General features: G+C 42.1%; 1 protein-coding gene across 2 annotated transcripts; it reads right to left on the bottom strand.

Annotated features, from left to right (window-relative positions):
* Window positions 1–1,678: 1,678 nt before the first annotated feature.
* Kaz (E3 ubiquitin-protein transferase Katazuke) lies at window positions 1,679–14,076 on the bottom strand. Of its 2 annotated transcripts, none has more exons than XM_074107281.1 (10): window positions 13,894–14,076; window positions 13,700–13,797; window positions 10,681–10,854; window positions 9,557–9,700; window positions 7,995–8,124; window positions 7,203–7,339; window positions 5,406–5,544; window positions 4,388–4,537; window positions 3,144–3,334; window positions 1,679–2,554 (listed from the first exon to the last, which is right to left on the bottom strand). In XM_074107281.1, exons 2-10 carry the CDS (start codon window positions 13,736–13,738, stop codon window positions 2,456–2,458), a joined length of 1,203 nt encoding a protein of 400 aa, XP_073963382.1. In that variant the 5' UTR covers window positions 13,739–13,797; window positions 13,894–14,076; the 3' UTR covers window positions 1,679–2,455. The 2 variants fall into 2 exon arrangements, with proteins under 2 accessions (XP_073963382.1, XP_073963381.1); XM_074107280.1 differs by having other exon boundaries at window positions 13,700–13,800; window positions 13,894–14,075.
* Between the last annotated feature and the right edge of the window lie 19 nt (window positions 14,077–14,095).

Genomic DNA, 14,095 nt, shown 5'->3' with positions numbered 1-14,095 from the left:
ATAAACGTCGCTTTTCATCCACCAATATGAACTTAACCCTTTTTCCAGGCCCCGCGAATTTACATAAGCTACCACAATGCATCATAGTTTTTTATTGTGAGGGATTCATTTAAAAACGAATAATATTTTTTCTCAAACATTCAAGGAAATGTCGTCCTTATCTTCGTGATCATAGAACGCCAAGTACGTTATTGTATAGCACTTACTGAAGATTCGTTCTAATTTCAAACTAGAGGATAGAAATGGAATCTCATACAACATTGCCGGCCGAGGCCATCAAAGAGATTGTCTTTTGTTTCAGTGGGTTTTATTTCTTTTATTGACTGGCTCAGGCCTGAAATATCCGTTTTCCTAAAATGTATTTTTCGCAAAATGTCTGCTTTTCAGAATGTCAACACGTGTTTTGCATAATGTCAGCTACATATTTAAAATTGGCTGTCTCCAAGAATGACAGTTTTTGTATAATGTTCGCTTTTCAGAAAGTGATTTTTCTCAAAATGTCTGCAACCTCAAAATATCCGCCTTCTTATACCGTTGGTATTCCAGAAAAGTCTTATTCCCAAAATGTCTCCAATCACGGTCTTCCTTCAGTCACTAAACCCAGATGATTTATTTGGCCGCTATATGTGCAGTATGCTTGGAAAAGGGTTGAACAGGTATATATAAGTATATAGATTTAGTTTAATTTTTTAAATATGTACGGAACCCTCGCTCGGTGCGCGGGGCCGACTCGTAATTAGTTGATCGTTTGATTAAACGCAAGATCATCTCTTTTACACGATCCCCAAAGCAAGTTCAAGCCACATATTGTCTGAATCATTCTCAGATGGTCCGTGTTCAGGGTATTCGAGACTTGGGTCTTACTCTTGATTCCAGGCTAGACTACCATGAACATATAATTTCGACTTGCAAAAGAGCAAGTAAGTCTTTGGGTTTTATAATGAGAACATCGGCTCGATTCCAAAACCCTAAAGTTGTGCTAACCCTCTACTATGCCTTTGTTCGTAGCAAGTTAGAGTACAACTCCGTAGTATGGGAATGGGACCCATTCGGGGAAAAATACAACTCTATGATAGAAAAGATACAGCGAAAATTCAATAGGTACTTGTATAAAAATCATTATGGGTATTACCCCTATATGTTTCCCTCTTTGTTTGTGGCGGGTATGGTTGGACAAGACACATTATGCTTTAGACGGAAAGCACATCTCTTGATGCACTACTGCTCTCTCCTACGAAATAGAGTCGACAACCCGTCTATGTTCGCGCTTCTTCAATTATTTGTGCCTGAACAATATGGTCGCACAGGGGTACGCCGCCGCCGTCGGCTCTTCGCTACCTTTAAAGGGTTCCGGACGCGCCGCGCTAGAAACTCGCCGACCGCAAGGGCGATTGAGCTTCTGAACTTATTGGTGACTCAGGTCCCAGATGCTGATGTATTCGCTGACCACTGGCAGTCGCTTCTCAATAAAATAAGGAAATGTTTGTGTATGTCTGTTTAATGTAGTTATTTATTATGTATCAATCTAGTACGTAAGTGTTTTGTAAGTTTAGCTAGTAATAGAGACGCTTTGGTGTATACTGTAAGTCTTTATTATGAATAAATGAATAAATGAAATTAGATTAGAGCAATGGTGGTGAAAATAAACGGGAAAAATAGGAGTGAAATAAAAAAAAACTTTATGATTTAAGTTTATTGCTTATAAGACATATATAATGAGACCAACTCAAAAATGACTATACATTTTAGACTTAGGTTAAATAAAGTTTAAAACACATGACACTTTAAAAATGATTTAAAAAATTACACAATTTTAGAAAATTTTCAAAGTTTAGAAAGAAAAGACAAGAGGGAAAATAAGAAGGTTATGCGAGTCGTGTATTCGTAATACATTATAAATCTAAAAGTTACCAGTCATATGGCTTCACGAGATTCAGATCGAAGTTTTAAAAAGGTAAAAGTGCATTTAAAAGTTCACTTCAAAATATTTGAGCACATTTAAATAGAACATATAAAAAAACATAATTTTGTTAAGACTCGTCGAACTTAACCCCTATATATTTTTTTACTGGGGTTACATTGTAGGTAGGGCCTGTTCAAGGGTTTACAATGAATTGGTAACTTTTCCTTTCGTTATGAAATTTTGTCAAAAGAGATGACAAATAAAACCAGAGGCACCAAAAATGCAAACAATTTTAACCGGACGGGGTGGGGTAGAACTTTTCGCTAAGCCACTAATAACGTAATAACATACACAACATACAGTACAGCCATGTTAGTATCGCTCGGGACTCGTGAGATTTCATCTTTTTCCTGAAGATTTAAATATGAAAAAAAAGGAAACCTATGTTTTGTTTTGAATTCCGAACTACATTAGCAAACTAGTGTAGATAGAGGAGAGGGCTTAGGAGCCCTATAGTGGGAAACGTAGGTTACATTAACGTAGGTTGTAACTTTACATTACGTAGACTTTCTCGACGCGCTTCATGCAGAACACTTCGTTGGTTTTCGGGCACACGATGGATCCGTGTTCGTTCATCATTTCCTTCAGTGCCTAAATGAAAAAAAAAGTGAAATGAGTCCATTGTTGTATGTAATAAGCTGTACCATAATAGGTGGCTCCAGGGGGGGGGGGGCTGGCCGACCCTGGGCTGAGTTTAGGAGTCAAGGACAACAGTAGATATTTTTCTAAACTCATTGATATTCAAAAAGCCGTTGTGGCCTAGTGGTTTGACCTATCGCCTCTCAAGCAGAGGTTCGTGGATTCAAACCCCGGCCCGCACCTCTTGAATTTTTCGGAATTCATGTGCGAAATTACATTTGAAATCTACCACGAACTTTATGGTGATGGAAACATCGTGAGGAAACCTGCACACACCAGTGAAGTAATTCAATGGTACGTGTGAAGTTCCCAATCCGCACTGGGCCCGAGTGGAAATTACGGCCCAAGCCCTCTCATTCCGAGAGGAGCCCTGTGCCCAGCAGTGGGACGTAAATAGGCTGGGATGGATATTAACCTTTCAACTCCCGCCGGCTACCGGGGAGTCAGCGAAAAAGTACTGTCAGTACTTATCTTTTGGTAGTGCTCGGATTTTGAAAGGTTAATAATGGCAATGGTCAATTTCACAATAGAGGGTGTGGACCTGTTCGCCGTAGACCTGTCCGTTGGGCAGCGCCATGGGCTGGTTGTGCTCGTTGAGGGGGGCGCGCGAGAGGCGGCACACGAGGCGCGAGTGCGAGACGTGCGCGTGCGGCAGAGTGCGCGCCAGCTGGTTCAGCGGCGCCGCGCACGCCGGGCACGCCGCCACCTGCGTCGCCGCGTTGTAGCACTGAGTGCGCACCGGTTAAGGTACTATTACTATTACCTAAATAATCACTTTACTCCTAACAATGAGGGAATATGCAGGAAAAACAAACTTTCTCTTAAATATTGTGGACATGAAACTACAGTGAGACTCGCTCATATTAAATGATATTGACCCGTGTTGCAGCAGCCGCGCAGTCGCCTTGTTCCTAAGGAGAAGGACTACAACAGATCAGCCCGAAACATGTCGAGCTAAACTCGATTTAAGACTTGAGTTATTCGGGTCAGTATTATTTCTCTTAAATAATTAAAGTTATTAGAAAACCGGAAAATAAAATCGAATGATGTAAAAATAGTCAATATCTGTTGAAAAATAAGTATGAGCGATTGAAGTTTGCATGCCATTTCTTTCTAGAAAAATGGAATTTAGTATAAACTTTCTATGGCCTTCGTAGCATACATCAGTGTGGAGCGTCAAAGAATTTAGCAGTGCGGACTGTAGATACAATACGCGTGCTGCAATGATATGGCTTGTTGACGCGTGTGTGGTGTACGCTTGTCAAGGATATGACATGTTGACGCGTGTTGTCCGCGGTGTGTAGGTACAACACGCGTGCTGCAAGTGTATGGCGTGTTGACGCGTATGTAGAGTACGCGTGTCCAGCATATGGCGTGTTGACTCGTGCGTAGTGTACGAGTGTGCTAGCAAGGACATGGCGTACGCTTGTCAAGGATATGACATGTTGACACGTGTTGTCCGCGGTGTGTAGGTACAACACGCGTGCTGCAAGTGTATGGCGTGTTGACGCGTATGTAGAGTACGCGTGTCCAGCATATGGCGTGTTGACTCGTGCGTAGTGTACGCGTGTGCAAGGACATGGCGTACGCTTGTCAAGGATATGACATGTTGACGCGTGTTGTTCGCGGTGTATAGGTACAACACGCGTGCTGCAAGTGTATGGGGTGTTCACACGTGACGTATGTTGTGTACGCGTGTGACGCAAGTGTAGCGCGCGTGTCAATGATATGGCGGGTTGTTGCGTGTGTAGGTTACGCGTGTGGCGCGCGCATGTCAAGGATATGGCGTGTTGAGCGCATGCAGCCCCAGCTGGAGCGCGACGGGCAGCGCGGGCAGCGGCGCGGGGTGCAGCAGGCGCGCGTGCTCCGCTCGGAACTGCCGCTCCAGCGCCGCCCAGCGCCCGCGCGCCAGCAGAGACGCGTACGGCTCCACCTCTGTCAAACACCAAGGCTCACCTTATAATATTACCATCAAAGAACTCTATGTCCACGCAATAAGAGCTAAAAAAACGTTGATCGGCTCGGCAGACGCAAAACGACGTTTACTGACGGGAAGTCTTTTTCGCTCTTATTGCGTGGACATGCGTTTTTATGTCGGCTAAAGTCGATTCTGCGTCGATAGACGTGGGGAGACCCTTACATTCCAAACTAAGTACGATTCACACTAAGCGGACTGGAAGGATTCGCTACCGTTCCGGTTGGCGAATGTCGGTTGGCTGCCGCGGCATGGCACCGACTCCTCGAACACGCCGCGGAAAACGGTTGCGTCCCTCCGGACCTACTGGTTGCCTGCGCCCAGCCGAATGGAATGGATCCGACGGCACGCGACGGAGGCCGACCGGAGCCGATCAGACGCGACGGCAACCGAACGCAGCCGTCGAAGTACGCGAAGAGCCGAGGAGCTTTGCACAGCAAAGGAATCAATAAACCACTTCAACGTAACGTAAACGTGTTTCAATCTGCTGAAATTGGTGCTAAAATGGAGTAAGTTTTTATTGTCATGTCGGGCCTTCCTCCAGAACGGTCTGAAAACAGATTTCAACCTGGTGAAAACCACTACAAGTGGTACTTATTCCAAAAAATGGTTTAGCGATAATAAGTCAAAGTAGGCAACAGCCTAGGGGACTTCGCATCGGCCACGAATGCGCCAACAAAATTAAAATGTTTTCATAAGAATAAACATTTATTTAGAAAATTTGTATTTTCATTGAAAACAAATGTTTCTTTCTCTCGATGCATACTGTCGGTTGATTTAATTGAACTTGAACTATTCTCGATAAACTGTCATTTACACATGACATACCAGTGTCATTGGGGAAGGCGAGCATGCCCATGCAATGCTGTATGTCCTCCAACTGTCCGTCCTCGTATTGCGACAGATGTTTCTTGGCGTACTTCACTGCTTCTAGACGACGATCGGCTCGCACCAACTCGATAAATTCCTGAGGACAACGCGAATTATTGAAAAATACATAAATATAAATATCATGACACCTTTTTTTTTTGTTGAAACTCTTCTAGATTTTGCCCCTGCATTGCTCGCGGTCTAAAGAAGGCAAGAATGAAAATAAAATATCATCTTAAAAGAATAATGATATATCAGCAACTACCAGTTTACAGTCCTAATTTTGGTAATCTTTGAAAATTAAGCAGCTGTTTGTCATAAACCATCATCTTAAAAGAATAATTACTGGGGTATAGTATACCCGTTTATTCCCAACTCTGGTGGCCTATGGGAGGCAGTCGTGTAAAGTCAACAAAGTACCATCTTAAAATAATTAAGTATTGACCGAGACACGCCTGCCTACAGCCCCAACTTTGGTGGTTTATGAACGTTAGTCGTGAAATCAAAGGAGCACGATCTTAAAAGAATAACGACCTGCGAATACCCATCTAGAGCCCTAACTTACACTTAGGTGGAAATAGAAATAGTAATAAACTTTATTGTATAACTGTGTACATGTAACTGTACATAACTGTGTGTAACTTGGCTTATGGAAGGTAGGCGTGAAGTCAATAAAACATAGTCTTAAAGAATAAAGATTAGAACATAACGATTAGTACATACACACACGTGGTTTATGGGAGAAACGGCCAGTCAATAAAGCACCATTATAAAGGAACGACTAGCGTATACCCATCTACAGCCCTAGCTTGGGTGGCATATAGGAGGCAGGCATGAAGACAATGAAGCACCATCTTAAAGGAATAACGATCTGTTTATTACCAGTCTAGAACCCTAACTTAGGTGGCTTATGGAAAGTAGGTGTGAGTCAATAAATAATAGTTTTAAAGAATATCGATTAGCATATACCATTCTACAGCCCTAACTTAGGTGGCTTATGGAAAGTAGCAGCGAAGTCAATAAAGAATAGTTAGCATATACCATTCTACAGCCCTAACTTAGGTGGCTTATGGGAAGCAGGCGCGAAGACAATAAATCACTATCTTAAAGGAACAACATGTTGAAGACCAAAAAGTGTCACTCCTTAACGCTAGTAGTTAAAATGACCATTGTTTTTTTTTCATTGTGACACGAAAGTTTACATTTGCATGGATAATTTTCGTGTCACAATGGAAAAAAATAATAGTGAGAAACTTCCTGCTAACGCAGATTCACAGGTGTCCAACTTTTTAGTCTTCACCCGTACCCGTCTGCAGGTCTAACTTTGGTGGCCTATGGGAGGCAGGTGTGAAGTCAATAAAGCGCCATCTTAAAGGAACGAGCAGCATACAGTGTATAGTCTTTATTTTGGTAACCTATAGGCAGGAGGCAGGCTTAAAGCTAAAAAGTGTCATCATAAAGCCTTTGGTGGACGAAGGAAGCGAATTTCATTCCTCAGTCGCCTGCATTGCATATCTGTTAACTTTATTAACTTTGTTGCATATTTGGTTAAAGGAAATTAGTAGGTACTATGTGTGTGAAGTGTTGGAATTCTATTTGTAATTATGTGGTGTTTTGTTTAACATATGGTGTATCACCTCGTTTAAGCTAAGTTTAAACATGTAAACTATATCTGTGGGATCCTGTAATTGGCTCTGTGTTGGGTTTTTAGCTATTGGTTCTCCTTAAATAAATAAATTAGTTGTGTGACAGTACCTGCAGCCGTATCTTGAACTCGATGGTTGAATTGAGCTTGCGCAGTTTGGACTTGTTGTCGGCGCACCACTGCAGCACGCGCGCCGTGCGCCGCGCACGCAGCTCCGCCTCCACCTCCGCCGCCGCGCAGTAGATGTCTGACACAAACGTTACCATCAGACAAATCAGTGCCGGATTAACACTATTTGATGCCCTAAGCAATCCACACCTTCTTAAAGGTGATTCATAGATTAGGGCGTGCAGTCGGGAAGAATCCATTATGGACGACTGGGAACGGAGGGCCCAGACAGTGCCGGACTCTCACCGACTTAAAAACCCGGCTGCACGTAGTACGGAGGTTATTACGGGGGAGGAGAGAATGAGGGCTATCGTTTTTCGTGAGGTTTTTAAGTATAGCTTTCAAAGTCTGTTATTACGGGCGTGAAAACAAAGTTTAGATTAAAATCATATTTAATACACCTTAAAACCGTACCATAAAAATATCGAGCATGCCACAGTGTTGCATAGTCCCCGTTTTGTTCGGAAAAAAGGGAGGACAAAGGTTTCCGAAAGACAAAACTGTCTCAAAACACAGACATTCATTGCCCCGGAACGCATATTTGCCATAATTAATTTCAGATATTGCAAAATATTCACAAAATTATTCTTATTATAAATAAACCCGCGTAGCTCACCCAAAAACTATGAGATTTGACATTTCGGAAACCTCACGCTACACTAGCGCCTCTAGTGGCGAATTCATTCGCGATAGCCCTCATTGGTGGGTTAGCTTATACTACTGCTTATACTGACCGACGTTGGTCAGACTCCTCAAGTCGCGCGCATCGGCGAGCTTGGCCGCCGCGTCGTAGTAGCCACTGCGTAGGAAGTAATCCACGAGCATGCGCTCCAGTCGGATACGCCGCCATTGCGTGGTGCTCGTCTATAACAAAATGGCCACCGTCGTAAACACCACTTCCAATTAGGTCGAAAGCAGCGCTGCAAGTCTAAAGCATGAAACGCACTGACAGCTGTGGCGGAGCGGTGCGAGCGGCGCGGAGGCAGTCCGGTTCTAATATTCGAGCTAACATGAAAGAGTCCGCATAGAATACCGCGCGGGAAATAAGCGTGGCGCGGTATTCTATACGGACTCTTTAATATTAGCTCGAATATTACAAGCGGTTACGCCTCGCCTCCACGCTTTGCCGCACCGCTCCGCCTCCGTTGTCACTGCTTTTCAAACTTTAGATCGTCTATGCGTTGGAACCAATAGTAACGCTTCATTGACCTATCCTCCCTCCGCTCAGCTGTTACCACTTGACCTGTGCTGAACGAGGACAGATAAATAAAACATTTCTATTGATTCTCTTATGCACAGTTACAGCATTTTAATGGTCAACTTTCAGCTCATTTTTCTTAAATAATACAATACAATAACTCCTTATTGAACACCAACACAGTAAGCAGTACAAAAACACATGTATACAGGGCGCCCAAGACTATGGGACATCAAGGGAAAGGTACCTGAAATATCGTAGATAGAATATTTTTCTGAAAGAATATAATAATTTTTCTTTCTGTTCCGAACTGGTAGTTTTCTATTTTTGTGTATGTTATTAATTATCATAAAATGTCCCTCAGTTCGGTGTGTCTTTTGACATAGGCCTCCTCCAACTGCCTCCATTGGACTCTGCCGGCTGCAACTCTGGTCCAGTATGGTCCCAGGGTTAGGCGGAAATCATCCTCCCATCTTCTTATTGGACGCCCCCGTTGTCTGTTTCCATCTCTTGGGTACCAGAGTGTTACCTGCTTACTCCATTTGTCTGCTTTACAACGTAACATATGACCCGTCCATCCCCATGTCAAATGGTCAATTCTGGTAAGTATGTTGTTTCTTTTTTTTAAGATACTATGTTACTTAGGAAGTTTTATTATTTTTTGTCTGTTTTTTCGACTGGCATCATAGACATAGGGGTGTTTTTTTACATTTAAGTCGGTTCGATTCCCAGACGAAGCAAGTAATTCTTAGAAAATCTTTAAATGCAGAATTACTAACTTTTAAAAATAACGAAGTCTTGTTTCAGCAAAATATCCTATCTACGATATTTCAGGTACTTTCCCTTGATGTTACATAGTCTTGGGACGCCCTGTATAGAATTTTAATACAAACGAAAGTTGTGCTTTAAAATGTTACTGTGACCTTTTTTCAGGCCAAACTTTTGAGATTGTAAACATTTATCATGAAAGTATTTCTATGGCTAGCAAAGCCATGGGATAAAGCTAGAAGATTTATACAGTCTTAACATTATTATAACGATACACGTCTCTCTTTTTCAAATGTATAATTATGACCAGCCAGAGTAAGGTGTACTCACTCGCACTTGTGGAGTGCTGGGCTCGGTGAGTGTGACAGCCTGTTCCTTGAGATGCTCAAGACGTTTCTTGCAGACCAGCGCTGCTTGCAGCTCTTCGTTGATCGACTCCGATGCTTTGCGCTTCATTGCTGTTAACTTCTCCACCTGTAAATTTGAAATAATATACTTTATATCCGTTAACTTAAACAGATGGCTCAGTAGTTCATTGATAGAAACTTTTTGGTCAAATAAAAAAAGGTTTTTTTTTTGCAATCCTTATCCTTACTGTAATATTATAAATGCGAAAGTAATGTCTGTCTGTAATAATGAACTTTGGTATAAAGATAGTTTGAAACCTTGGGAAGGAAGTAAGGCAGGCAGCGAAGAAAGCAAGTAAGTCCAAGACAGAACAATTGCCTTGATCGCACGTACCGAGTAAACGGGCGAGATAGTGCTCTCAGCCGAGTACTCGGTGCGTATAAACATAGCGAGCGAGCGAGCGCTGAACAGTTCTCGCTACATCACTGTCTCGAGTTTGCTCGCCCGTTTGCTCGGTAAATGTAACCTAAAATAAGTAAACCTTGTATTATAGCAATTATAAAATGGATATACATACTTTAAAAGACATAACATAACACCCAAAACTCAAGAAAAAACTTATTCACCTTTTTCATACCAATTTGCCTCAACTAGGGCTGGAACCCAAGCCTATTAGCACCCCAAGCTATGTAGTCAGGTTTGTTAACCACTCTGCTATGCCTGTCAAACATCACCATCATCATCGCTCGAAGACGTCTACTGCTGAACAAAGGCCTCTATCAAAAATTGGTCCGGTGGTGTCCAGTATTAACCATGCCTCCGGCAGCTCGGTGATCTCCCTAGCGGCGGGCGTCTCATGGCCCATCCAAAGCTCCACGAGGCTACACAAGGAAACGCGAGTGCGAGAGTGAGGGCTAGGCCTCGTCTCCCTTCGCTTCGCTGTAGCTCTGCTTTGAGTCTGTTTTTCGGGCGCGAGTCAAAGAATAGAGGAAAGTAGACGTAACGGGCAACTGAATAAATCGAGAGTGTGGATGGCTAGCACTCCTGCTGCCTCGCGATAGTCTAGGGCATCAAACATCATTGGTCTGGTAGTGTCCAGTACTAACCATGCCTCCGAGCAGCTCGGTGATCTCCCCAGCAGCAGGAGTGGGCGTGGGCGTGGGCGTGGGCGCGCGCGCCGCGCCGTCCAGCTCGCCGGCCACCGCGCCCACCGCGCGCGCCTCCACGTCCATCACGCGCTGAGCGTTGCGGTAGCGCTTGTTGAACACCTCATAAGGGACCTGGAAATAACGGAAAAGGGTAATAATAATAATAATATCTTGGGGACAAATTAAACCAATTGACCTAGCCTTAAACTAAGCAAAACTTGTACTATGGGTGCTAGTAGTAGTGTTAAATACATACAAACATCCCAGACTCAAGTACAAACATTCATATTCATCATACAAATATTTGCCATCACAGGTATCGAACTCGCAACCGCTAGCTTCGTAGTCAGGGTCACTAACAACTTAGCTATCTGGTTGTCTTCGGTATCGGATAGTTCTACAAGCATTTCAACTGCTATCAGCTGATGCTGAGCTGAGCTGAGCTGATGGGCTTCTATTACATTTGTTAAAAAAAAAATACATACCTTTTTACCCACCCTTGGGGTATTTTTTTTTTCCAAATTTATATAAAACTTCAAGGTATACCCTATCCTAGGGGACGCCAAACTACGGCTCGCAGGCCAAGTCCGACCCGCGAGCCCCTCTAATCCGGCTCGCGGAAAGAAAGCGGGAGAGCCCACGGTCCGGCCCGCAATAGGGTCTGATTTTATAAACCTACAAGTAACTAGTAATTAGTTTTATAAGACCCGCCACTGACGGTAATTGGTCATAATCAAAATCATAGATAGCCACTCATGCACATAATCAACACCAAGTGCGTTCCTTATGCGTTACTCGTATCTAGGTACCTACCCCCTGAAGAGTAAGTCCACTTAACTAATATATTACCCCCATGACCAGCCAGTCTTGGCCCGCACGAATTTACATTAAGTGCAGTGTGGCCCTTGAGTCAAAAAGTTTGAAGACCCCTGCCCTATCGAATAATAAAAATTGGTCAAGTGCGAGTGCGAGCGACTCGCGCATGAAGGGTTCCGCACCTCCGTACAATGCCTTAAAAACCAATAGTTCAGTAATAATTTTTTGTAAAAAAATCTAATACAAGCTTTTTTGTTGACGGTACTTTTTGCCCCTGGTTACCAAAGTAGGTAGTCGTCAAGACGAATCAAATGAGACTAAAACCGATGCGGTCGTGTCGTTTTATTACAGAGTTCCTATGGGCAACATCTAACTTCATCATCAGATCAGCTCTACGTCATAAGCATTGTCATTGGATTTATACATGCATGCAAAATTTCAGCTTAATCGGTTGAAGATATCCACTTCAAATTTAAGTTGAAATATTAATTCCACCCGAACAAACATAACTACGAGTAGTTACATTATATTACAAGTTAATAAAAACATAATCACCAAAATGTAAGCACTGGGTGCAAGTATTTTGAATAAAGAACAATTTTAAATTCTCATCCTCTTTGGCTGTCGCCCTGTCGGAGGCTGAATAGCGCTTTAGACTCTTGCCATACGCTGCGGCGCCCGCGACAGAAAAAATTAAAAGTGGCTGAACGCGCTAATTCGGTCGAATGGCGCGTACTTATTATGAATTAGTGAATTAATCTTAACCTGATTTTAAATTTTGACTGTAAATAAATAGTGTTAGTTAGTATGAATTATTACGGACATTTTGTTAATGTAAAAAACATTACATACAGCGGCTGTGAGTGCTTAATTGAAGTTGGCTTTTGTGAAGTGTGTGTAGTGTGTGTCGGAGGTTTGTGGATCATAAATTGTTATTTAGTCTTAATGCTGCACAAAAAAATAAACTATGATCGGTTTTTTGGAGTCTTTTTGTATTTTTTATTTCAACTCCAAATTTGTTACTTTTACGGGTATCCCGTGAAACCATATCGAAAATACAAACTGAGACATGGATGCACAGAAAAACCAGAAAAAGAGACCAGTATTTTTGATATGGTTTCACGGGATACCCATAAAAGTAACAAATTTGGAGTTTAAATAAAAAATACAAAAAGACTCCAAAAAACCAATCATAATTTGTTTGCTTAGTAGTGACATCTCTTGTCTGGGTGAGCGGTTGGTTCTGAAAGAGTGTGACGTCTCTCGATGAGAGCGGAACATAGATGTCGCTAGTGCTGCTGCATAAGTAGCGTAGAAGAAATAAACAACCTGAGATATGTATGCATAAGAAAAATTCGTGTCTCGATTCCTGTCCAGCGGTGGTGTAGGGGTTATAGCACGCAGCACGGATTGCTGAGGACCTGGGTTCGATTCCCAGCGCTGGTCTCTTTTTCTGGTTTTTCTGTGCATCCATGTCTCAGTTTGTATTTTCGAAAAAAATAAACCACGGTCTTAGAGACAATTATTATAATTATCAAAGGTTTTATAAAATAGCACTAATAAAATAGCAAATTAATAAGTAGTTAAACATTTAACAACATAGGGTCACGGGCGTTGCCCCTAGCAACTGGCGGCTGTCCACTTGGCAGCGTAGCAACCAAAAACCGCTGAATGAAACACGTTTCTTGTATGACGACCCCCTTTAATTTGTAACTTTATTAAAGTTATGCCTGATCATACAGTACCAACAATCAATCATCCCCTGTTTTACTACCCTTAGGGTGAGAATATTTTTTCCAAATTTTAATGTGACCTTCCTCGGGGTAGGTATACGCTTTCCAATAAAAAAAGAATTATCAAAATCGGACTACTATGTAAAAAGTTATGCGAGGTCATACATAAAAAAATATAAATAGGCGTTGACTTGAGAACCTCCGTTTTTTTTCGTCGGTTGAAAACTAATGAACATACTGTACATACTGGGAAGTTTCTAGAATAAAAATGAGGCTTCAGTAAATAACACTTGTGTAGAGCAGCTACCCTGGATATAATCCGTATCTTATTAATTTACAAATCAATAAATCAGCGCGTATAAAAATCATCGTCGTAGTCGAAGAGGTCTCCAATGGCAAAGGACAAGGAACCTTCAACTTTAGCTCACCTTCAATGTGGCATGCTCCAAGGATTTTAACTCATTCATTGTCACGAAGTTTTCCTCTGTGTTCCAGAAGCCTCCTTAGTCTGTCTGTTTATCGAAAACTGCTGGAAAGGAAAACAAAACTCAGCTGATTGAAACGAAACATTACAGACTATAAAATATGGCAACTCATGTATGCAAAAATTGTATAAACATACCAGCAAAACGATGAAACTGATGAATAGTTTTATTGGCAGACTTCGCAATTTTTATTTGCTTAACAAATTAGGTTTTTGCGTCGTAATTAGGGCAAAGGGGAGGGCTAAAAAGCAAAACCGAACCTTTTCTCGCGTATATGATAGTTTTTTTTTTAATTTAACATTTTTTAGATTTTTACGTGTCGAAAGTAATCTAAGGTAA

Source organism: Choristoneura fumiferana, chromosome 25, assembly GCF_025370935.1.
Source record: "Choristoneura fumiferana chromosome 25, NRCan_CFum_1, whole genome shotgun sequence".
NCBI lineage: Eukaryota > Metazoa > Arthropoda > Insecta > Lepidoptera > Tortricidae > Choristoneura > Choristoneura fumiferana.
Note: the sequence above shows the minus strand (reverse complement) of the source record. Positions and strands in the feature narration are given on the sequence as shown.

Excerpts from the sequence above, each read along its gene's own strand:
- Kaz (XM_074107281.1), bottom strand. The coding sequence starts at position 13,738 with ATGAATGAGTTAAAATCCTTGGAGCATGCCACATTGAAG. Across the intron at positions 7,340-7,994 it reads GAGGAGTCTGACCAACGTCG|ACATCTACTGCGCGGCGGCG; the intron begins GTCAGTATAAGC and ends CGTTTGTGTCAG. Across the intron at positions 3,335-4,387 it reads GCTGCATGCGCTCAACACGC|CTCAGTGCTACAACGCGGCG; the intron begins CATATCCTTGAC and ends AACCGGTGCGCA.